General features: G+C 41.7%; 1 protein-coding gene across 2 annotated transcripts in view; it reads right to left on the bottom strand.

The window, feature by feature from the left end:
• Positions 1-24,788, bottom strand: part of TMEM178B (transmembrane protein 178B) — a 253,229-nt gene that overhangs the window by 33,706 nt on the left and 194,735 nt on the right. For both annotated transcript variants that reach the window (XM_054053610.1, XM_009560539.2), the window contains exon 3: positions 10,974-11,111. In XM_054053610.1, coding sequence (XP_053909585.1) covers positions 10,974-11,111 — 138 coding nt within the window. The remainder of the gene's footprint in view (positions 1-10,973; positions 11,112-24,788) is intronic.

Raw genomic sequence — 24,788 nt, 5'->3', positions numbered from 1 at the left:
CCCATTTAGTGCCTATCAGATCCAGTTGCTTTTTCTGTAGAATTTCAACTGGCCAGTTGGACTCTGTTCATTCAGTATAGACCAAACAAGTGTAGCAGTGATTTGTCTAAGGGGAATGTTTTTTCTCTAAACTGATAACCTGAGGAGCCAAGAAGGTGAATCTAAATCTTGCTTCAACCTCCACATTTAAAAACACGATCTGCTACACAGAGAAATTTGCTTCCCTTTCTCTCTGTAAGAAATTCTTTCCATCTAGGAAATCATTCCAATACTTCTCTTCCTTCTGTTGCATGTGCAGTATTCTTCCATCTTTGATGCAAGGCATCAAACAACTCAGCAAAATGTTTCTGGTTTTTAATAAAAAAACAACCCATTTTGTTGCATTGTTTCCCTTTGGCCTTGATGGGTCTTGCCATTGGAATTCAGAAGCCAGCAGATCAAAGACCTGGTGACATTGTTAATAAGGGATAAGGAACAACCATAGAATTTTTAAAATACACATAACTTGTTTTCCAGAGCTGTGGGTGGGAAAATCTTCCGTAGTTCTATCTGATCTGTCTCCTTCTCCTCTACTTTGCTTCTACTTTAATTCACCTTCCATCAGCTTCCCAAAGACCTACAGACATCCCCGAGAAGCAAACTAGACTACATGCCCTTTCTTGTTCTGGTAACTCTAGAAGGTACTGATGCTTTTGTCAGTGCCTCCCATTCTGCTGAAGGAGAAATGATAAGTCAGTATAGTTGATGTAAAATGGACACAAGCAGGAATATGAACAGTTCTTTTTGCTGAAAAGCCAGAGCTCCCTAATTTACTGTATGCCAAGATCAGTGAGAGTGATTTGAGTTAAGGCTGAAAAACAGTGAGTTTTTCAGTGCACATACGCTACTTGCCCTGTCTTTTGCTCCAGACTGTAAGATGTCTGCACCTCATTAAGAAGCTTTTCCTCTCCTTCTCCTAATGCCAGTGTGCTTCTGAGATCAGATAAAAGGTTGCAGGAATTGCTTGTGTTGGTATTTCTCCCAGCAATGTGCAAATGCACATCTTGGAGAATCAGAAACGAGCCACAGAAAAAAAAAACCCAACACATTTGAAGGTTGACTTTGAAGTCAGCTGATAATGTTTCCATGGAGATCAAATGCTATGGAGTAGACAATGAATTCTTTCCCTGTGCCTTTCCTTCCAGGAAAAAAAAAAACCCCCAACCAAAACATCTCTGAAGGACTACGCCCTGCAGTACAGCTGTGTTATTAGTTTGAAAAAAAACATTTCTATATTCCAACCCCCATTCTCTTACAGAGGTCTTGGCTTTCCAGGGCTAGGTCTGCTGATATTGACCTAAAGAATCACCTAAATTCCTGAGGTACTGGAAAAAAACAGCATCTAATGAAAACAGCTTCTGTGAGAAGGACATAACTCTGCTTTTGAGTACGTGCTGTAGGAGATGGGAAGATGGGTGTTACGATTCCCCTTGAGGAATAATATAACATGAAATTATAGAAGAGCATTTTGGTGGCCTGTACACAGTGACAGACAAATGCCTGAACAGTGAAAGCAGGTGATAGATAGTTCATATTTCCAGCGAGTCTCCTATTCCCTTTTCAAAATTGGTGCCAGCATTAATAAATGCATGCAAAACGCGTTATCAGTGCACAGTAAGAGTACTAGAAGTAAAGACATCACACACTAACCTAGTTCTGCCTTTTAAGCATGATGTATTGTGATCCTTGTCATGCTATCAGCTGAGCAACTTCTTTCTAGCTTGGAAACACCAAACAGTTCACTTTGGCAACACTAAAGAGGCTATCTTGGCATCATATTAAAACCCCAGAAGATGGTATGGGGGGGGGTGTGTGTATGTCTGCATGCATGATTTCCTAAAATGTTTATTTTTGGAGTGAAAACAGGAAATTAAATACCATTCAAAAGGAAAGTGACACCGTTTTCTAAAGGTTAGACTAATAGACAGTCAGTCAGGATGAAGAAGCACCTCTAGTCTTCTCCGCGTATGTAGACTGGATGTAGACAAGGTCTGACACAAAAAAACCCCAAGACTAAAGCTTGGGAATCCAGAGTGGGAGGGGAGAGACAGAGATGGACACAGAACTTGTTCTACCCTATCACAGAGAGACAAGGCTCAACTCAATCACTTTACTCAGTATGAGTGGATGTGAGTTCAAATACAGACGTTTTCTTACCCTCAGCTGGAAAACGTTGATGTGCAAGAGTGTATGGTGAGTTAACAGCAAGTTTCTTGTGAAACTGAAGAAATCCACAATGGAAACATTTCACTTATTGATGGGGGCTTACAGTGAAGAGATCCCAAAGATCAAGTTGGTGCTCATTTTTGGTTGATAGAAGATGTGAAAGCAAAAATGGCATAGTTCATCAACAGCCTTTCAGGAAATGATTTGTGGAATTTATTTGAACATCGGCAGCATTGTATGCAGCTGTGTTAACTCAGAAGGGAACTATTTTGAAGGAGACCATAATTGATTTTCTTAATTTGTTAAATAAAAACAGTTACAGGCACAGTCTCTGGTTTTTGTGTCACACTTCATATATATCCAGTTGACTTATACCCATATACATGTATCTGGGCATGTATCCATCAGTGTCCAGGTTTTGAAACACATAAGAAGAGAAGGGCTTCTCATTAGGCCCCAGAAATATAATGCGAAATGGGACCAAGGAAGATCACCTGCAACACCGTCTGTGAGGGATATCACAAGTTGTGCAGGAGGGAGCTGTTTTAAAAGAGGGACAGACAAATCCTGAAAACAATGAAAAGGGACATTTTTAAAAGCAGGCTGACTCCTATTACCTTAATATTCATGTGCTTGGCCTTGTTACATTACTGCCTGATGGGTACGAAGGCACAAAGCCTGCATGGCTGCTCTGAGCTCTGGGTCTCATCGCAGGTCCGTAAAGACCTTCATTAGCTCCTTTTCTGCCTTTTGCAACAGTGACATGTTTGAGAGTTTTAAGCAATCAGAACCCTTAGAGAGTTTTAGACATTTAAAACCTATTAATGCTGTATGTTACCTCAAGTTCATTCCAATTCAAGGCCTTAAATCACTTCAGAGCATAATGTAAAATTTGTAAAAAACCAAAAGCACAAGTAGGAACAAGAGCGTATGTGAGTGGTGTGGGAGGCACTGGAGAGAGGGGACTGACCTTGGTATGCTGAGGCTCGTTTAAATGGCTCTTAAAACCAATTTATGGCACCTCTTGACACAAACCAGCCTTTGTCTCCATCTGGAGGTCAGTCCACATAAACAAGTTCTTACAGTAGTCTGCAAGGTTTTGCTGATTTCTTGAGTTCCTCTGCAGTCATCACTAATTTAGTATCTCCCGCAGGACTGGAAAATGATAGGCATCTCATTTTTTTCCAGTAATCTAACTTTTTTGAACTATAAATACTTCTCAAACTGGCAAAAGGCATTATGTCTTTGTGAAAACTATATTTAAGCCAAGCTCCACAGTTCAGATTACAGCCATTTATAGTAAACTCTGGTGTTGTAAAGATCTCGTGCTGTTGCTTAAGATCTGTATACATACACTTGTGCATACACATGTGTTTTTGCATTTGCCTTTCCATAAGGAAAAAGAGATTTTATGTAAAATTTCTAAAGCTATTCCTTTTGGGAAAGAAGCACGAGAGATAGCATTTTCAAAGAATAATGTCATGGAAAAGAAAAAAAAATAAACATGATCACAGAAAATATCTTTCATCTTCAGTGTTGTGCTTGATCATGTCACTGCAAGTGAACATCCTGAAGAATGGATAGAGACCTCGACTATTAGTGAGAAACACATATCCTAGATTCCTCGTGAAACCCACTGTATTTCCAGATGAACTCTGAAGAATGTCTTTTACTTTCTTTTTTTGTTTATCTTTCTCTGTGCCTACTCTTGGCAGCTGCTATGAAGGTATTTCATAACTGTCTAAGAGATGTCAATCACAGAGATTTGCCTTACACTTGCTGTATTAAATTGCTCCAATTTTGTTTCTTAAATTATTCAGCAGTGGAATGACTATTTTGAGATGGCAGGACCGCAGTTGTATAGAATAAACACTCTTATTTTCTACTGCTATGTGCTATTTTCAAAGTACAGTGAGTCAAATTTGGGACTCAAATGACTCAACAGCTGGTAACAATCCATAGCTGCAAATACTCACTTGTCATCTACTAACATATGCACAGCACAGACAAAGGAAGTATAATACGCAGCCATGAAGATTTTGAAGACAAGATGCTCTGTGGGGGTGGAGAGTGAAAGAGGATACAGACGTGTGCAGTGCATCTATACCGACAACTGTGCCACGTGGGCTTCCAAGCCCTGTTTTGAAATCTTTCTGATGGGCTTTACATCCCTCAGCATCAGCCTGGCTCTCAGTTCCTGGACATAGCAAGTAGTGCTTTGGCAGCTCCTGAGCTCTGGCATGCGCTGAGTGCGCCCTTCCTTCCCTGGTGCCTTGTGACAGACCCATGTGAAGCGTGGCTTGGCTGGGGCAAGAGCAGGTGACCTGGTGTAAATGGTCAGTTCATCCTCTGGCCACGGGGCTGATAAAGCAGTTTGTTGACTTACCCCTGGACTAAGGGAAGGAATATCTTGGAAATACTTTTTAGAAGGGAAGAGGATAGAAATGATTTGTAAAAGGTTGTTTCACCTGGAACGGAATATAAAAGCAGAATGCACTCATACATTCGTAGGTGTATTGTTGTTTATTTCTTTAATAAACATCCTTGATTGTGTATCTGAAATAAAGTATTAAATTGTGCCAGCACACCTGCATAACTTTATTTTTTCTTCCCTCTCACTCATCTTTCCTGTCTGCTTATCTCTGCTGCAGCAGCCAGCACTGGAAAGAATAGGTGTTCACCTCTGCTGTGGGAAAAGGTTTGATGCTTTAGTAACTCCTACCTAGGTCCCCTGAGTATGGACAGGCTGCAAAGAGCAATCTCTCTGCAGCACTCTTAGGTGGGTCAGAAGAAAGCCAGATTGGTGGCAGAAGTGGAGCTTCAATCCCCAAGATTGGCAGATCATTATTGGAGGGGAGGAAGGAGAAGAGGATGGAAGAAATTCCCAATGTCTCTTAAAGTCGATGTTAGGACAGAAAATCAGAGAGGAAAGACTCCATAGTGCTTGTGTATGTATACACCAAAGCTTTCAGGCCTTTTAGTGCCAGTAAAAGAGGGAATTACAGGCTCCTAAGCAAAGCCTCAAGCACTGTATTTCATGCAAAAATGTCACTAGGCAAAGACAAGAATGTGAGACCATTTTATTACAGGTCTGCATGGTGAAGCTAAATCACATGAATAAGGGCATTTAACAGCTGGAATAATTTCCAAATAGACTAATTAGAGACTGAATTATTAATGGTGAAATTTATAATTGGCTCAAAGCAAGGTTACAGCAAGAAACACACTTGACTTTGCAAAGAATAATGAACATTTGTAAGGCTAGTAAAATTATATGCTTCTCCAAGGAAAGCGTTAGCAAATTGGGAAAAAACCCTAAAGTGATCCTAATGTGCAAGTCACAAGGTAAAACTGGCAGAGGGCAGATAAGAGTGAAAAGGACAGGTAAAACAGTAAACAAGTGCAAAGATGATGTATTGCATTTATTTGCAGTAAGTTTGGAATGAAATAATACAACACCGAAGTCTTTCCCTGCAGGGTTGCCTTGTTAGGTACGCCGTAAAACCCCCAACTATTCTACTGAAATGTGTTCTCAATACAAATCACAGGCTTAAAACAGGGAAATTCATGAATGTGCAGCTGAAGGACAGAGCTCTGATAAGGATGATAAACCATCATTCTTTGTAGGTGTTTTAATACATTTAAATAGGCAAAAGACGTAGCTTTGGCCAGGGATGTAATTTGGCCAGGAATAATTTTGTGCTGAAGCAAGTACAAGGACAAGCTATTGGAAGTGCCATTTTATATTTCCAGCTGGGACAGTAGTTCAGGAGGGAGGTGCACCAGCTAGGTAAGGGGAGGATGCAACCACTGCTGAAGCACTGGAGTGCACCACTGTGGGGCAGCCCTGCCACCCCACTTGCCTCGTGGAAGACAGTTATGAGGAGGAAAAGAGGTTTGGAGCATTTAGGTACAAAGTCAACCCTACCCTTAAATGAGAAATAAAGCAAGCCCTGTGATGCTTCCAAAAAGCTGACTGAAATGACATCAGAGCTGAACGGTGAAAACAGCAGACTATCACAGATTGCCTTTAAAAGCTGATTTTATAATGCAAGTACAATAATAGAAGGTGTGGTGAGGTTGGGTTTGCATGGTTGTGGAAGAAAAATCAACCTAGCAGAAACTAAGATGATGAAACAAGAAAATCCTATGAATAAATGTGCTGGAGAGCAGGTGGAAAAAACAATAGTTAGATGGATGTGCAGCTCGTCTGCTTAATACAGGAAATATTCTTAAACAACTTGATAAAGAACTGAAAGGAGGAGTTCCTGAAGATACAGGAAATTGCGTTGGTACAGTTTGCAGAGTGGCAGTTCATAGCATCTCAACTCTTTGGAGCTGGAAGTAAAACCAAAACTGTGACCTGGCAATAACATTAGCTAGTGTTGAAGGAGTAAAGACACCAAATAAATGATTTGACAGGTTTGCCATGATTAAAAAAAAAAAAAAAACCCAAACAAGTCAAGGATTTGAATACATTCAGAAGAACTTCTCAAAGCCAGAGAATGTGAGCACTACTTCCTGGGGTTTTATGAGGAGGTGATGTCTGGACTTCAAAAAGCAAAGTTTGGTGCAAGTAAGTATTCTTTGGTCCAAACACAACATATAAAATGCTCCATATGCATTTCCTCGGGTATATGTTCAACTGAATTCTTTTTAGGCTGCTACTAAAGTACTTGATGAGCATGAAATCATCATGTTTGCAATAGAACTCTTACATTTGGAAGAAGAGTTACAGATGCTTCTAAGTTTTCAGGAATTACTATAAAATTGCAAAATTACTAGATGATATGCCCAGTATGGAGCTTTTGCTGGTGCACAGATTTTCAATAATTTTCATGTAAAGAAAATGCAAGAAGCTGCAAAAGAATGTGCTTGGGGTCATGTATAATTTGAGTACGACCCACTTCTGTAATAGAATTAAACAGTCTCAAATACAATGCGTAAAATCAACTGGCCTTAGCGAAACTTAAAAGCACAATTCCAAACGGAAAAACTCTCAAAAAGAGAAACTCTCCCACCTTGCACGATAAAATCATCTTGACAATAATGAAGGTAAGCTACAAGTCTGTGTAGTAGTGTGTTATTACTGTGCAGCTCTGGGTACAGGAGGCTATGTAGTAGCACCATCATGCAGAATGAGGTCAGAAATACTAAACAGAATTTGCAGCATCCATCTGGCTCTGTGGAAGATGAGTGACAGGAAAAAAATCCTGCTGTGGTTGGGCAAATGCTATCATTCACAAGAAGGAATCCAAATACAAATTCTACAACACATAAAGAAAATTATGCAAAAGAACTTGGGAGGGCATAAGAGACCTGTGATTGCTTTTAATACAGATATATTTGGACTAAACGGGAAAGATGAATTATTGATAATTCTTAACTTGTTACAAAACATGTTGAATAACAGTGTAAAACACACTCTAAATCACAGTTTACACATCCTGGATTCCAGATGAGCTAATACCAGATAACAGCCTGCATTTCTCAAATGACTTATTTCAGCAATTTGCTTGAGAAATTAGATCAAGCATACTAAAGCAAGTCCTTATTAGGCACCGCCACATGGGCTAGAAAGAAGACTGTTCAGTAAGTATAATAAAGAACCAGAGGTCCAAGGAAACCATGTCTGCTCTTGTTAGATTATCACAGCACACTTCTCAGTGCCCCACTGAGATTTGCCATTCAAAGAATTATGAGCAATAAGGGACAAACCCTATAGATATGGCAACCCAGGAATGTTTAATCATTGCAGAAGAGCTATTTGTCTAGAAAAGAAAACAGAGCAAATGTTACAAATGTAGCCAAGACAGCAGTGTTGCAAATGGAAGAGAAAGTTAGATTTCTGGCTGATTATATAGCTACCAATTTAACACAGTCTCATCTGCAGTGAGGTCGGAAGTCATAAGCCTCCCAAAGCATTTTTCCCATTATTAGACCAGAGAAAAAGCTAAAGAAAACTAAGAGGCACTCTGGTGATAGAAGTAACAAGTCTGTATTCAAACAGTGTTCAGCAATAAAAAGGTTCAAACTAAAAGATTCATTTGCTTTAGAAGGAATGACTATTTAACATATGAGACAGTCTGAAAACGTTGATAGCTACTGATTGTCCGATTAGATGGCTCTCACTGTGTATTTTATTAACTGACTGCTTCAGGTTGTAGATGCTACATTATGCATGTTTGCTGTTAAAAGAAATCAGGAAAGGTGTAGTAGTTGGCGCTGGCTTGTGCAAAACAAGAAAGACAGTAACCTTTTGTAATCCTGATCCACCTGTTCATGCTGGAGCACAAAATACGTTTGGTCTCCTCCCAATACAGCTTTATTAAAACTTTCACACATCTTGACAGAATTTGACAGATAAAATAATTTGGTGCGTCTCATTTCAATTAGTTTCAGACTCCAACTGTTGGATCTTGTTATTAATTTGCCTGTTCAGTCAAAGGGCATGCTCCTATCAGACCGCTTCTCCCTGCATAGGTACTTCCACACTGTGTTCAAGTCAATTATAAAACTTCTGTTAAAAAGTTTCAAGCAATTAGATTTTTGTGGCATGCTCTGTTTTTCTTGTTTTTCAGACTTTGAGCTGCTCTTACAGCTCTTTTGCAAACCTCTCCAAATGTTTCCACATCCTTCTTTAGCATGGGCACTGGAATAGAATGCCCAGAAATGGCTTTGCTTTGCCCAGAGATAACCCCATCTCATGCTCTTATTGCTCATTCCCATCAAAACAGGCACATTTAGCATTCACAGTGCACTGAGAGCTCCTGTGCAGTTGGATGATCCCAGCAACCGCAATCCCAGAGACCTTTACAGAGCTGCAGCTTTCCAAGAGGCAGCCTCTTGTTCTGTGAGGATGACTGGCACTTTTTGTTCCCAATCGCTTGACCTTGAATCTGTCTTCACTGAGACATGTATTGTTTGAGCATGCCAAAAGATGGCTTTGTAAGCTATGAGTGACCCAACCCACTATGCATGGTTACACTGAGTCTTGCTTCACCTGAAAACTTATCCATCTTTCAAATCACTGACAGACTATTAAATAACACTGAGCCAATAACTAATATCTGCAACTGCACTAGAAACTCTCCCACACAGAGTGATAATTTCCAATTAGTAAACAGGACTTAGCTAGTTTCTAATAAATTTGTCTGCATTTATTTAGTATAGTCCTAATGCTTTAATCTGAATGTCGTACTGTAGTAAGTTAAATACCACACAGATATCTGAGCATATTACAGTAACATAGCCTCTCTGCAAACTAAGCATTTAATTACTTAAGAAATACCAAGATAAGTTGGTAGACTCAGTGCTCATGAAGTATTGACACCCACAACAAACCTTTTACAGACATCCCTGCACAGACAAGTGTGTGCTTGCAAAAGGTACTAGCAGACTTCAAATATGTTTGCGGGCACTGAAAGAGTTAATGTCTATCTCAGCAGCACCAACAGCACTGGAACTTAAGTACTTATTACTCAAGCACTTAACTCCTCTTCTGGGACTGCAGAAGCTTTGCTGTTTTTCACACTCAGCTATGTCACACCACAGTACAGATGAACAAGCCATCAAGTGCATTGAAACGATGATTTGCTTGGAGGGCAAAACCCCAGCCAACGCAAAACCTCCAGCAAAGAAAAGAAGAGAGAACAGAAGTAGCACTATTCACTTCGAGACGTTCACTGAGCATTGTGTCTGGGATTCTATTCTCATACCCTCATTTAAAGTAACTGTGTGCTATGAAACCTGCTGATGACAGAAAGATGGATGGCATCTGTAGGAAGTAAGGCCGGAACATTAAATGGGAAATGTTGGATGACCTTTTGGACTGGTGTAGCAGAAATGGGAAGAAGCTCAAAAGCACTGAGTCCAAGGTCGTGTACCTGAGGACAAAAAAACCGAACCTCTACTGTAAATTGGGAGATCATCAGTAGGAAATTACAAAGGAGAAGAAAGGCCCAGATGTATTACCCAACTGAAGGAAGACTGTAGGTCTCCCACGTGACACAGCATGAAAAAGGCAAATACAACCACAAAATACTTCAGGCAAGGGACTTCCAGCAAAGAAAGGGAACTGTCATGTTGCTATGCAAAGAATTGATCAGACCTTGTTCAGGAACAGTCCTTCTCATCCGTATTTGAAAAAAGGCAAGTACAAACAAGAACAGGTGGCAGAAAGGGCTGCTGGATTGAAAACTGTCTTTCAGAGAAAAGTTTACAAGAACATAGCATATGTAGAGTTGGAAAAGGAAAACAGGATACCATTTCTCTTCACAGATAAATCAGAGAAAGAAATGAGACAAGCTAAAGTTTGTATTTGACTCAAGAACAAATGAACAGGAATAAATATAGCACAGTTTCTAGTTATCAAAGCAAAGTGTCCCACTATGAAGTAGGATAGTGGTGGGAATAGCATCTGCATAATCTTCAGATTTTTATTACTAAATTTAATAAGCTTATTAAGTTTAAGGGTGACAGTGTTACTTGCAACAACAGAGCACTGCACTAAACAACAAGGAGGCCATTTCCCATCCTGTGACTCACAGACACTGTTTTGTGATAGAAGTTAACAGGCAGCTGTGGTTGGGTTATCCTTGTTGTACACCAGAAGGAGTCTGTAATGAAACCATGCCTGGATCACCTAAAGCAACTCTGAAAAGCTGATTACAGTGACTCAGAAAAGGAGGGAAGGAGGGGAACATGTGGAAAGAGGGAACATGAAAACAAGTGAAAGAACACATTTCTTCAGACACCAACATCCTTACCTCCCATGAGGAAGAGAAGCCCCGCCACATACTGCATAAGGCCTCGATCCCAACAGCACCCCAGCACCCCGATAATCCATCCAAAGAGGATGATGGCCACAGCCATGCCCATGAAGCCAGCTGTCATCCTGCGCAGATCTGCAGCGGGGAAGACAGAAAAACAGCATGCTTGTAAACGGTGATAAATTATCATCATCAGAAGTTCATAACAGTCTTAATCCAATATTCTACTGATCTGCAAGGTCTTCAGTATGTGTTGGCACAGGATAATTTGAGTAAGGAAGGTTCAGAGGGAGGACAATCTATAAATTAAGATACTAGCTTTGGCCGGAGGAGCGAGAGGAGGTGATCATTTCACCCACGCAATGAAGTTCAGTGCAGATGCATCCAAGTGACTTGTGACAACTTGCTCAGGAATTAGAAGTTGTAAAATGGCCTCACTGCAATGCTGTGCCTAAAACCTCTGGTCTCTGAGTGCTAGCAAAACTCTATTTAAATCCTGCTTTCACATCTGCATCTTTCGTTCCGCTGCCTGCAGTGGACGTGCCTCCTCAAACGGACATGCTAAGCAGTCTCTGTGCTTTGCTCCAGCACAGAGTATTTACCTTGGTTCTGACCTGTTGTGTGACCCTGGAAAGTCACTGATGCCCTCTGGGCTATGGCTTTCCATGTATAAGTTAGGGCACAGTGCCTTGCTGTCCACCAGTGTTGTGTGTGAAACTGGGTACCTCTGGGATGGGGAGGCACTCAGATATTGTGGTGTCAGAGATAATATAGGCGCTGCAGATACACGGCTGGGGCACAGGACACTTTGCTGCCCTCTCTTCTATCTAGATGGTGACCTTGTCAAATGATTTTTGGTAAGGACAGTTTTGAGTGCTCCAGGGAGCACTGAGAGTAGGAGCAGGGCAGAGGGCTGGAGAGAAGCATTTTGTGCTCTGCAAGTGGGGAGTAAGTACTGCATCTGATAAGACTGCACGGGGTTGACCTGCATTTATTTTGTAAATAAAAGAGAAAGATCTCCAAGACCTAATGTAAGCAACTCTTAAATTAAGACCGTGCTATATCACATATTTGCCTTCTGCAAAAAGACTAGGAGTATTGGGATCCCTCCTCCTGCATGTGCTGGGAACAAGAAATCTTCACAGCTGTTTTTGATGTGAAATCTGGGCAGGGATTTCCTGGCAACTGAAATAGTAAGGACTACGAGAGCTGAAGAGCATCTTTACACCTTCAAATAATGGAACAGATGGGGACGACATCTTCACTAACATTTGATCATTCCCTGTCACCCCTCATGCATAGAAACTTTAAGCACTGATACGTCAAGAGTATATGTGCTGGGAAAATTCCAGCCAAGTCAGCTCTCCAAGCATTTGTTTTCCTTCTTGAAACTTCTTTTGTTTTCATAGCAATGCTCTCTCTTTCTTTCAAGAGACAGAATATTTATGACAGAGGGAGGAAGATTTGAAAACTGTGAATCATCCACCAGTCCCTGTGGCAGCCTTTCTCCATGGATGGCCTTTGACTGTTTCTCAGTTCCTATTATCTTTTACCATTTTTTTACAGTGGATCAAAAGGAGCACCAATATCAGCAGTACAGATTCAGTGAAATTTCTGAACAGTGATAAAATAGCATCATCAGAGACTTATAAAACTCCTTATCCAAAATCCTGTGTCCACAAGTGTGCTGGGATGGAATTATTTGATTCAGTGGAAGACAGTTTACTCAGGGCTGTGTTCATTATAGCAATTCTTATGCAAGATGCAGTTACAGACTGCAACCCCTCCCTTGAAATGATAACTGGTTCCTGTAGACTGTCACTGGTTTTCATAAGGTGTCTCTCTGACAACATAAGGATTACCGGGGCTTTGGCTTTCTAGTGACCAGGGCCCTTTTAATAAGATATACATCTTAAATTTCATATCTTTATCTTAGGTTTTGTAACTATCCCACAAAAACCAAAACAAATTCCCTCAAAGCATTTGATGTGTTTAAGGAGGTCTGGTGCAGAAAAGAAAAAGAATTTCCTGCAGAAACTCGTATTTCCCACAGGTAACGCTTGTCTCTGTTTCTTGGGAATTTCTCGGAGTGCTTTCTAAAACAGGTAATAAATGTTAGTAAGCACCTTTGATGGCAGAGTGTCTTCCTCCTTTTCAGTCCATAAAGACATGGGGTCCATTTGAAAGACAGTTAAAAACATAAAATGTTTACTGTTTTCTATATCATCTTAAAACACAGGACAACATGACTCTCATCAGAGGCGATGCACAGCGCTCTCTGTCAGCTCTGCAACACCCTTCCATTTTAACTTGCCACTGCTGACTTTGAGCAGCACTTGCTTGTCCTAATGGAAACATACCCTAATAAACTTCTTTTAATAAGCTGAATTTAAATACCTTTATTCAGTGGAAGATGTCAGTAACTCCTCAGATCTACCCCAAAAACTAGCGTATGGAGCAAATTTTCCCCTAGAGGGGATCACAAGCATTCCCACACCCTATATACCAAACTAAGGAATGTTTTTTACCCCTCTACAATCAGTGTGAGTTTTGCCATTGAAGAGTTAAAGTAGCAGGAACAAGATTAGGGCCCAATTTTGAGATTTGTTTCACTTGACCTCTCCTCCTGACGGAACCTGAAATTCCCTTTCTAACAACATAGCAAAATCCACCAGCATCTTAACTCTGGGCTTACATTATGTCTTGAAAAAACCTGAAAGCTAACCTCTGACAGACAATGAACACCACATGTAAACAAACTTTTAGGAAGGTAGTTACAGGGCACAAATAAGGAAGGTATAATACTGCTCACTCTGTAAAATCGATAATGCAGAAGCTGATTTTCAGTGCCTTGCCTGCTTGACCAGTAGTTTCAATGTTTTACTACAAGGACTTACATACCCCTGTCGCTTGTGGGTGAAAGTGCAATATTATCTTTCCACTCATGATTTAGAAACTTTGTCTTCGTCCTGTTTTCTTTTTTTTATTAACAGACTAAAAGCCATGTGTGAATATCTTCCCCTTGGAAGTACTTTCCATGCTTAGCACTGCTACAGTGCTGCTGCATGCAGGGAGCTAAATTCTGATTCAAAACCAATGTGGATCATCAGGCAAGGAATAGAGGCATCATGTTCATGTAGGCTGGAAGCAACAAATTTCTTGATTGATAGCACTGGAGAATGGATAGGGAACGAAGTAATCCAATTCCCATGACTGAAACTGAAATGGCAAATTTGAAAGCCACAAGCTTTGTGAATCATGATGAAAAGAGAAACATTAGCATTTTAGACAACCTCCTTAAAATAAAGATTCTCATAAAACGACATGCATTTCCTAAAAGCATTTTAGTCTTCCGATGGAGAATATTAACTCTAAAGGTTTTCTGAAGATAAAGAAAGGCAGAAGAGCTGATTAAGATCCAGTTATTTCCAAGCAGCATGTGGTAGAAGGTTCTCTCTGACAGTTTGCAAATGCCAGCGCCCTTCATTTCACCCTGATATCTGTCCATCTGTATTTGTTATGAGTAAGAAAGTAATTCATGCTGGTTGTCACATTGTGGAAGAAGTTTCACACCCCAGCAGCTGCAAACATAACATGTTCCGAAGCAGCATTGCTTCTTGAAATTTCAATATGCCTTTCTGACTTCTTATATTCTGCCCTCTTCCTCGAAATTGCAAGTCATCTTTATAAAGCAAGGGCTCTGTCCTACTGTTGATATTTCTCTACCTTCATTTCCAGAAATGAGTTTAATAACACTCCCAAAATGTCAGAGAATTCCTTCCTGACAACACCTATAGGAAGGAAAATACAAGCCTGTTGTGAAGGGTCTAGAACAAATCCCTGTGGCCAAGTCTCCACAGGCAATTGTGTGTGGCCAGCCCTCCACAGGACAACTCTACATGGCCAACTATTTGCTGCTAACTCTCCATGGACAACTCTATACGGCGAGCTCTCCACGGGGACAACTCTGCATGTGGAGGCCCCAAACACTAACCCTAGCCTTACCCTAACCGCAAACTAACCGCAGCCCTTACCCTAATTTTAACCATAACCCTAACCCTGACCCTCCCCACGTAGAGCCGTCCCACAGAGAGCTGTCCACAGCGAAGAGTTGGCCACAGAGAGTTGGCTGCAGAGATTTTCGTTCTCCACTTGTGAAAGATAAGGAAACCTAGATGAGAGCAGTCAACCTGGCAACGGTTACGTGAGAACTTTGTGGAGCAGTGTAATAACTGAATCTACCTTACCTGGATTTCCAGCCTGCCCTTTGGACTGCTTTCACTTTCAGAACTGCTTGTACTCAAGCATTTGTTGCCATATCAAACTACAGTGCTTGCTATAAGACCATCAGAAAGTGCAATACTGTTGCAAATATTTTTTCAGATAGCCCATCTTACATCTCCCCGTTCCTTCTCCCAACAGAGAAAGGTCCATAGGGACTAAAGACCCTGAAGTCTGTAACCAGAATATCTAGAACAGACTGGAAGCCATTCTGGATATAGTGCTGTTCTTTCTTGAGATTTCTCAGCAAAAGGGGAATCTAAAAAGGAAATCACAAATGTATCTCTGTGCCTTGTTAGGACCAAATATCAGAATATAGTATTGACACAAGCAGAAATAGACTGGGATAGCATAACTCTGTAGCATAATCCTTCATTGCAGGTCACTTTGATCTATAACCTCTTGTACTAAATTCATTCTCATTTGCCTTTACCAGTCTGGAATTAAAAACTTTTTATTTGAAAAGAGTCTAAATCACTCCTTTTTCACCTTCTTCCAAACTAATATATGTACTGAAAAACATTCAAGAACCGCACACAGCCCAAGAGCACAATTTACCAGGCTTCACTAAGTTTTTTTTAAAATTCCTTCTCTTACAAAGAATCAGCAGCACAGAAGTACCTTTCTCTGATGTCATCCCTTCTATTACCTCACCCCAAAACTATGGTGAGGGGGGCAAGATGTCAAATCAGGCAGATGTGTCTCCAGCCTTAGCAGTTCCCAGCCGCAATGAACAAATGAGTATTAATGCAGGTGATTTTGAGGGGCACCTTCTGGCTTTCACGATTCTCTCTCTCTCTCTGTGGCTTAATACTGTATTTTGGATGAGGTTGGCAAGAGGAGGGCGCAGTTTTAATCTTTTCTTTCTGCTTCATATGTAGAGAGATGAGAAAAGAAATATGTATTAGTCTGTCTTAGACTCATCTAAAAATCTCTGAGTGCCTTTTACTGAATCATACGGCAGCCCAGTCTCCAGTTTAAAGACTCATCTAATGCAATAACAGTGAGTACAATCCGCTTCGACAAAAGTAACTGCATTATGTTTATATGTAAATTCTCTGAAGTAACAGTGCATTATGTTTATATGTAAATTCTCTGCACCAGAGAATGACTTGGAAATTATGCATATCACAAGCACACACACTAAAATGCAACCCTCAAAAAGCTGAGAGAAAGAGCAGCAGAAGGCCCTCACAAAAAGAGAAAATGGCACTCTGAAGAATTTAAGTGAGCTTTCGTATCACAAGAGGTGCAATGGTGTTCATAAGACACATGAATAACTTACCCAAATCAGAAAATCCTGTCACCTTCTCTTGACTAGTTTCTTGTTTGTGTGATGAAGCAAGAAGTGTTTGGTTGCCAGTATGTATTGAACTTGCCTATACGTAAATGATAGGAAGCTTCACAAACTGGCTGTGGTCTGTGCTGGTCATCATGTCCCTGAGGAGGAAGCGTACAACGGACATCCTGACGTGATTTATTCATGTCTGGACAGACAATCTATCTGGATTTCCTCCACCAGAGTTATTCAGTGTTCTTACAGTTAATCAAAACAGAAACAATCATGAAAGGAAGGTGCCAGATGTGGACTGTTGGCAGTTCAGCCAGCCTTCCTTCATAGGAAACCCCAGCAACCTGAGTCAGGTGAGCAGTTCATCAGACAAGGAATGAAGTCCCGTCTTCTACAAAGGCTGACAACTTCAGAGGTTCATGCTGACAAACTGCAAACTCTACATAACACTGAAATGTCTTGTTTCCAGTGAACCCTCTCACAAACCACCAGAGAGGAAGGGAGCATCCTAAAACATGTAGCGCGCTGGTGTGTTACTGTCTAAAAAACAGTCCTCCAGTATGTGGGAAAATTACAGTGGCCTAAGAAATTCTGCAGTGACTGAAAACACCACCTGGAGCTTAAATATCAAGTCCTGATTTTACTCTTGCCTTTTGCTCATGTAGAGCAGAGAGAAGACAAAAGAGAACCAGGAGATATAAGAGAGAGATTTAAGGAGGCAGTAGAGAAGGAAGAAAACAAAGCTTGTTTAAGTGCAGAGGGGAAAGGTGAGAAAAAAAGTCCCGTGAAGCTGAAAACACACATTTGTCCTCAGGAGGCTTCATAATAAGGATATTAGAGTGGTCAATACATAAAGGAGGCATTTGCACAGTAGAAGTTTAACATATCAGATGCGATTCTACTGTAGAAGGCACAAAACTTATGTTAGGTCTTGGGAGAAAGATGGTTTTGGATACTGTCCCATAGAAGGATTCAGTCTTTTGCTCCAATCCTAGTTCTCCTTCTGCTGAAAAAGAAACTTTGACCAGAGAAGAAATAGATCTTTTCTGCTACTTGCTGTGTTGCAACTCATTTTTGAGTGACAGCAGGCTAAGAAGGAAGGAAAAGCTTTGCTCTTACAACCCCTGATGTAGTGGGCCAGAGTAGATGAACCTATGCCAAAGCACAATTCCACTCCACTCCACTCCACTCCACTCTACTCTACTCTACTCTACTCTACTCTACTCTACTCTACTCCACTCCACTCCACTCCATTTCCTCCCTTTCTCTGATTCTGGAGAGGAGATCTTTTTTTTTTTTTCTCAGATGTTGATAATTTTCTACTTATTCGCTGATGTTCAAGAGCTGGTATGGAAGAGTCTTTCTCTCTCCAGATTTAGTATCTGGTATTTTACCACTGCAATGATCATCTAGGAAGATTTCCAAGCTTTGGTCTCAGAAGAATACACTTATAATTTGCCCAGTCGATCCTTTCATCTCTCTTCTCCTTCTCTCATTCCCTAGAAACAGAGAAGAAAGTCTGAGGAACCTGCATTTTTTGCCATGCTTCTTCATATTCATAACTTTAATCCTTCCTGCTCCTGCTGAGTAAGGCCACACAAAGCAAACATTTCCCAGCTGTAGCCATGCTAAGAGGCTTTTCGTTACACAGCTTTTATGGATTATGCAGATGTTGAAGAATTTGAGGCACAGGTAATAATAACATGGCTTCTGCTCAATTTCAATGTGAACTTCAGGACTTTATCATATCAGAGCTGTCCTTTTTTAAATTTTTCTCAGTTCCTGTTCTCTTATAGAATTCATGGAATACACAGTTCTTTATGCTGGACTCTCTTACTTTAAGTGACTTCTCCGTTGAGTCACCACAGCAATAGTAAGATCTTGTTGGGGAGGATGAACAACAGAGTCCCTCAGCCTGTCCAGAAGGTTCATAGCTAGAGGATATGAGGCACCATCTCCCTATTCCTAGCACCTCCAGACCCAGCAGCAGCAGGAGACACCAAGCAGGAAGACCATATTTCTAAATACAAGTTTTCCTGCATTCTCCATTGGTCTGGAAGTTTCAAGGCAAAGGCCTTTTTTGTGAAGTGCTTTCCGTGCTGGTGAGAAGTGCTTCTCTGACAGCACTGAAAACCAAACTCCATCATTTATCCCCCACCAGTAGGTAGAGTGCACAGGAGGAAACGCAGCGCAGGGCATCAGGGCAAACCTCACCACACAGCACTGCCAGGGTGTCTCAGGCACCTAGAGATGTCTTGGGGCAAGTGGTCACTCCAGCACCCCTATCTGTGAGGAACTGAGCATCTGGAGAGAACACCTGAGTGAGCTCTGTTTTCATATTATCATAGTATAGTTAGGGTTGGAAGTGACCTTAAAGATCATGTAGTTCCAACCCCTCGGCCACAGGCAGGGACATCCCACTAGATCAGGCTGCCCAAGGCCCCATCCCACCTGGCCTTGAACATTAATTTCCCTGAAATTAGTGGCAGCGCTGGGTGCTCCAAAGCTTTAATCTAAAAATCAGACTTCCACCTGTCTCACAGGGTGCCACGGAAGATGATTCACCACACTTTTTTTTTCAGAGGCATTCAGATAATAATAATGTACAGAGTACAATAACAGTTGAGTAAAAATAATCCGGATACAGAAAGCCATATATCCCATTATATACAGTCATGGCTTTACTGTCTAGTTTACATAAGTCTGCTTCCACAGGGAGCACACTCTGCTCTGTTATGCTGCTTTTTATACGCCAGTCAGCAGCACAGTATCTACATGTCCACTAAATACATGGGCATATAGATAAATACAAAGCTATTAAAATTTAATCTTCAGTTAGAACCTCTTGAACCACTTCTTGCAAAGGTGGCCCGGGCTCATCAGGGCCTGAAGGAAGCAGAAGAAAAAGCAGAAATATTTTTTTCCTCCATTTTTCTTTCAGTGAGGAGAGAAGAGAGGCTAAAAACAGATGGAGAATGAAAGAGAGTGATGAGGAAAATTAAAGGAAAGTTTGTATTAAAGATGGCAAATGGAGTGTGACAGGAAGCAAGAAACATAATTGTATGTAAAAGCTCAGTATCTGGCAGTGTTGAGTCTTTTGTAAAATGCAGTTTGGTAAATCTCTTCCTGAAGCTCCTCCTGAAGATAAATGAAGTTGGAGGCACACAGGAATGGAACACAGGAGGAGCAGGGGGGATAGTACAGAAAAAGAAAGACTTTGTAATGCCTCCTCTGTTTAACCTTCTTCCCTCTGCACTTGACTTCCCTCTCCTGCTGCCCATCCCAGCCCATCACCAAAGCCCTGACTGCATTCAGAAGTGACTGAAACATTATCCTAAAGGCTTTTCCTCCCTTTCAGTCCCTGCCCCGACCACTGGTGCAATATTATGCAGCACAAGCCTGAGAAATATCCTATCATAAAGCATTCAGAGGAGCAGGTTCGATAAATGGCTGGGGATGGTATCTCTGCTTTATCAGTGCTCCAGCACTCTACTCAAACATACTCTTCCACAGACCCCAGCATTAAACAATTTAATTCAGGAACTATGAAAGGTGTATTCTGGTTTTTAAAAAAGACTGCTTAATGCAAGTGAGGCTGGGTTAGGGGGAAGAGAGGAAGAAGGATGGTGGAGAAGGAGAAAAGAAGTATAGAAAGACTTTTAAAGCTACAAAAAAAAAACCCCTCCCTTATGGAGAAATTTTGATTTTGAAGTTTACTCTTCTATTAACATTTAAATTGAAAGGCGTTTCTTCCAAGCTCCACAGAGGAAACCAGAAAATCTGCATTTAAATAGATACCATTTAAAAGTGGGAAAAAAAAATATATCAGCATTGAATGCTTCTCCATTTGTCTGAAAAGAACTTCACTTATAGATGATTATTAATTTTTTTCTTTTTTCTTTGTGTGTGCTAAAAAGAGAAATGGAAGTACATTAAAATTCTGCTTGGCATGAGGAGGCGGAGGGATGGCTGCTTAATTGCCCAAAACCCAAGTTTTGAGCTCAGATATTTTGCAGGAGGGTCTCTGGAGACTGCAAGAGGCAGTCCAGCGGGCTGCCAGGGATGGGGCCAACTAAGCCCTCTCCTGCCTGGTCTCAGTGCCACAGTGTCTATGCCTGAGGAGCTGCATACTCCCACTGAAATGCCCATCTTGCTGGAGTAATCACCAGGTCTGCCAGTCCCTGCTGGAGAATCAGACCTTCTGCATTTTTTTTAGACATCTCTGGGCCTCCAGGGCACCATCTAGAAACCAGGGCCATGCACCTCCCCAAAAGGCAACAATGCACAGCTGTTATGTGTGGTGTTAACTGGGACGTCATCAGAGGAGAGCTCACAGACAAAGAGTCAGTGGGACTTAGGGAGGCTGTGCTCAGAGGGTTCAGAGAGAAGTCCTGGGTCAACAAGAGGCATCCACACATTGACCGACATTTCACATTATGCTTTTATCTTGTTCATTGTTGCCTGGGGCTCTGCACAGACCAACACAAACCCAGAAACCTTGTATAAGATTTGGATCTGGTGTTTTGTAGAGTGCTACCTCCTTTTCTGCAGCAAAAGCAGCTCGAGCAAGAAACATCAAGAGCAGCCTGCTGAGCAGGGGAGAGCTGAAATCCCCAATGTGCACACAGCAAGGTGGAAAGCTGGAAATTATTAAAGGCAATATTCCCCTGCTGTATAAGCAGGTTCTTCCTGCCTCCTGTCCTCATCTGCTTATTCCTGCCTCCCCTCTGCCTGAAGTGACCATTCTGAGGCTCAGCCTTGCCAAGTGCCAGTGCCTCACATCCCACGTGCTGGCCATCTGCTCACATTCGGAGGGATGAGCAGGAGCATGGTGGGAAGCAGAGAAGTTCTTTCTTGTGAGAGAGGCACCTCTCACTGGCTATGTCTGCTGCAGAACCTCCATTTCTTGGTTTTTGTCACAAGTGGTGAAATTTAATTTCACCTGCCAGCAGCATTCAGAGAGCAACAAAGATCCACCTGTGTGTGTGGTTCTCATTCTAATTCCAGGGCAGAATGGGCTTTTTTCACCAGTGAAGAATCCCCTGGACAATCCAATATATTAATATTAATATTAATTCTCTTTTTTCCCCACCTCATTTTCAAGCTCATTTCTACGGAAAAGGTCAGACACATCTACTCCCCCAGTAGTACATTATCAGGCACTTTGAGGACCTTTTCTGCAGTGTCAAAATGGAATAATCAGGAGCAAAGGAGGGTTGATGCCCTAGAGGCTCAGCTAGACTCTGGTGTGCTTCACTTTCAGGTCACTGGTCTGAATCTAGGTCAGGTTGGTGCTGGCTGCAGTCTACAGTACAAAAGCCAGCCAGTCGTTCCCGTGAAACAGTGGTTCCATACAAACTCAAAGGACAAGCAACTACATCATGCTATGGCTCTTTTTAGACAGTAAAAATGCAAAACAGATCTAACTTTTTGGTAGGGTCTGGGCACTTCTCCTCCTCCTGCCTTTCTAATGGATGGCTCCAGTGCTTTTAGCTGGACATTAGGTTAGTTTCGGAAAAAAACAAGGCAGAAAAGCAGAAGATTAAAACCAGAAAGCGAGAAGGATGGTTCAGTGACCGGGCACTAGCAGAGTCTATAAAGATGCAGATACAACACTCTGCTGCCTCACAGACTCGCAAGGTAGGAAAGTCCAGCTTTCTGTGCCTCAGTTCTCATAAATACGGATAATCTCCTCTCACTGGGTGATTCTGAGGATTGATACATTAAAGATTGTGATCTGGGTTCTCTGCAACAATGGTACCAGAAGCCCTAAAAATGCCTTAGACAGATAAAAACTTCGCATTGTGACACAGCAATTTTTATCAGCAGTGACTTTGAATACAATCTGATTAAAATTGAAAAAGCAGAGAGATGTAAGTAAGCAAAACGGCAGTTCTCATCTGTATACAAGCACCTGTAAACTTACGGAGAGCAACTGAATGTCATGATTATTTCTTGGCCCAAGCTGAAATTATGGAACCAAGAGCCATGCTGTCCCAGTTTGACACTGGGTCTCCCTCAGACTCAGTTTTTGCAGCATGATCCTGTCTCTAGTCACTGGAACAGTAAAGGCTAATGTCTCCTGCTGCTCAAGATCCAAACAGATTTGGCCAACTTTCTCTCCTTGCCTCTCCATCTCCCCATTCCAGCTTGCCAGGCTTTCACAACTAACAGTCTCATGCTTCCTGGGGTCTCCAGCTATTTTTTTTTCCTATGCAGATGGCAACTGCTTCCCGAAAATAAATACATGACAAGAAGAAATGTTTATTAGAAGAAGCAGGTGCCTGGAAAATGGAATCCCATTTGCCCTTCCCTCCCCCTCTCCAAAACCCAATTATTTCCCTGTTAATAAGCTCGCTGTCTATAATATGGCACTAACCTTTCACAATTGATGCCACTGACATTTTGACAGTTCCCCATATGGGCCTGCCGAAAGCAGAAGGAATATAAATTTGTGATTTGGTAAAAAGCTGGGTGAACAATGGCCAAAGCAGATTGGGGGAAGGAGGAGAAAACTGCCAACCAGCCAAACAAAAGCCCACTGCACAGATGTTACACACAGCAAAAATGAAAAGCACAGCCACAGCTGGATGTACCCCAGCAAATACGTGCTCGGAAAAAAAGCCTTAGGCACCCATTAAGCCCAGTCTAGCCTGAGATGCCTCCCAACAGATTCTCCTCATGTGGCAAATTTAGGGAAAGTCTTTACTAGCAGAAGGGAAATAGGACATGGCATTCAATCTGTGCAAACTATCTGATTAACATCAGATGTCACAGGACTCGGCAGTTGCTCTAACAAGGAATCTTCAATATTTCCACCAATGTGATCAGCCGTAGGGAAGCATCTATTTTCTAACACTGTCTTGTGGAGTGCCTTTGAATTTACTTTTCAAGGTATCTCTGCACAAAACATCACTGACAGTTCACAGATTGGCTCAGCTACTTGACGCACGTATCACCCACTCTACATCTTCCCCAAATTACGTCTATGTTGAATCCCATAATATTTGGATAAAAACTAACTTCCAGAAAGAGGTCCAGTGATCATGTGATAAGGTGAAGATAAGAAAAATGTTCCACCTAGCAGTTTGTTCAGGTGGTTAATTAACCCCCACTGTTAGAAAGACAATCTTGCTCTTTCGTTTAGGTGTGTCTGGCTTCTGCTTCCAGGCACAGTTATTGCTATGAGGTGAGGTAAGTGGTGCTGTGATCACTCCCTTTCTTTCTGATCCCCATTTCAGCAACACTGAAACAACTTTTTCACTGAAGTCAGAGGACCATGTCTTTTACCACGATTTATTGATATCTCAGTGGAAAATATGGAGGTGGAGTTGCTGTATATATGCATATGTACATAGTGATGTGTACAGTCAGTGGTATAACTGCTGTACATGGTTAACTAGCGATGCAAAACTACTATTTAAATATAATGATTTATTTGAATTTACTTTATGACAATGTAGGTCCTCTGCACAAACAAGGCAGGAAGGCAGCACAAGCGTCCAGGTAAGCATACTCCACCTTGCAACCGAGAGGCAATGGGACATACTCTTCCAGTCTCCAGAAACACAGAGCCAAACATGGGGCCCTAAAGAGCTCTAACAAACTCCAAAGTGCTCTCCAGGCAAAGGTAGTGGGAGCCACTGGTCAGCAGCAGCTGATGGAGGTGGGAGAAAGAGAAAGCACAACCTCAGGAAGCTGTGTCTTTTCACAGGCTGCTTTTGAGACATTTTCACTGAAGATTTTTTTTGTGCTGAAGAAATAATAGTAGGGTATCTGCCGGATCACTGTATTAACCATGCTCATGGGGAGTGTGAAGTCTAAGACCTTTCTGAAGTAATATCACTTGATAGGCAGGGGACTGTGGCCAAGGCTGGACCACGCGTGGGTGTTTCATGTGACTGCAGGACACAGACGACTGCTACCAGCCTGCAGGGGTTATGCTTGATGGGACTAGGAAGATGGTGGAGGTCAGGAGTGCAGGGTTGTGACAGAAAACATGCTGGATTTCACCATGGCATGCTTGAGCTGAAGCCAGAGACCTGTCAGACTTCAGGAAACAGCATGAAGTGGCTTCCAAAACCAGTATACTACATTTAGCTCTCACCACTTCTGGCAACAAATTGCTTCATCTAAATTAACAAGTAGGATGCAACTTGGCACGTGAGACTACCTGGTCTCATTAAATGAAAAGAGTGGGACTGAGTCATTAGTTGGCCACAACTCTGAAAGCAGGTAGG

The sequence above is a fragment of the Cuculus canorus genome, chromosome 1 (genome assembly GCF_017976375.1).
Source record: "Cuculus canorus isolate bCucCan1 chromosome 1, bCucCan1.pri, whole genome shotgun sequence".
Classification (NCBI taxonomy): domain Eukaryota; kingdom Metazoa; phylum Chordata; class Aves; order Cuculiformes; family Cuculidae; genus Cuculus; species Cuculus canorus.
This window is presented reverse-complemented; position numbering and strand designations above follow the sequence as displayed.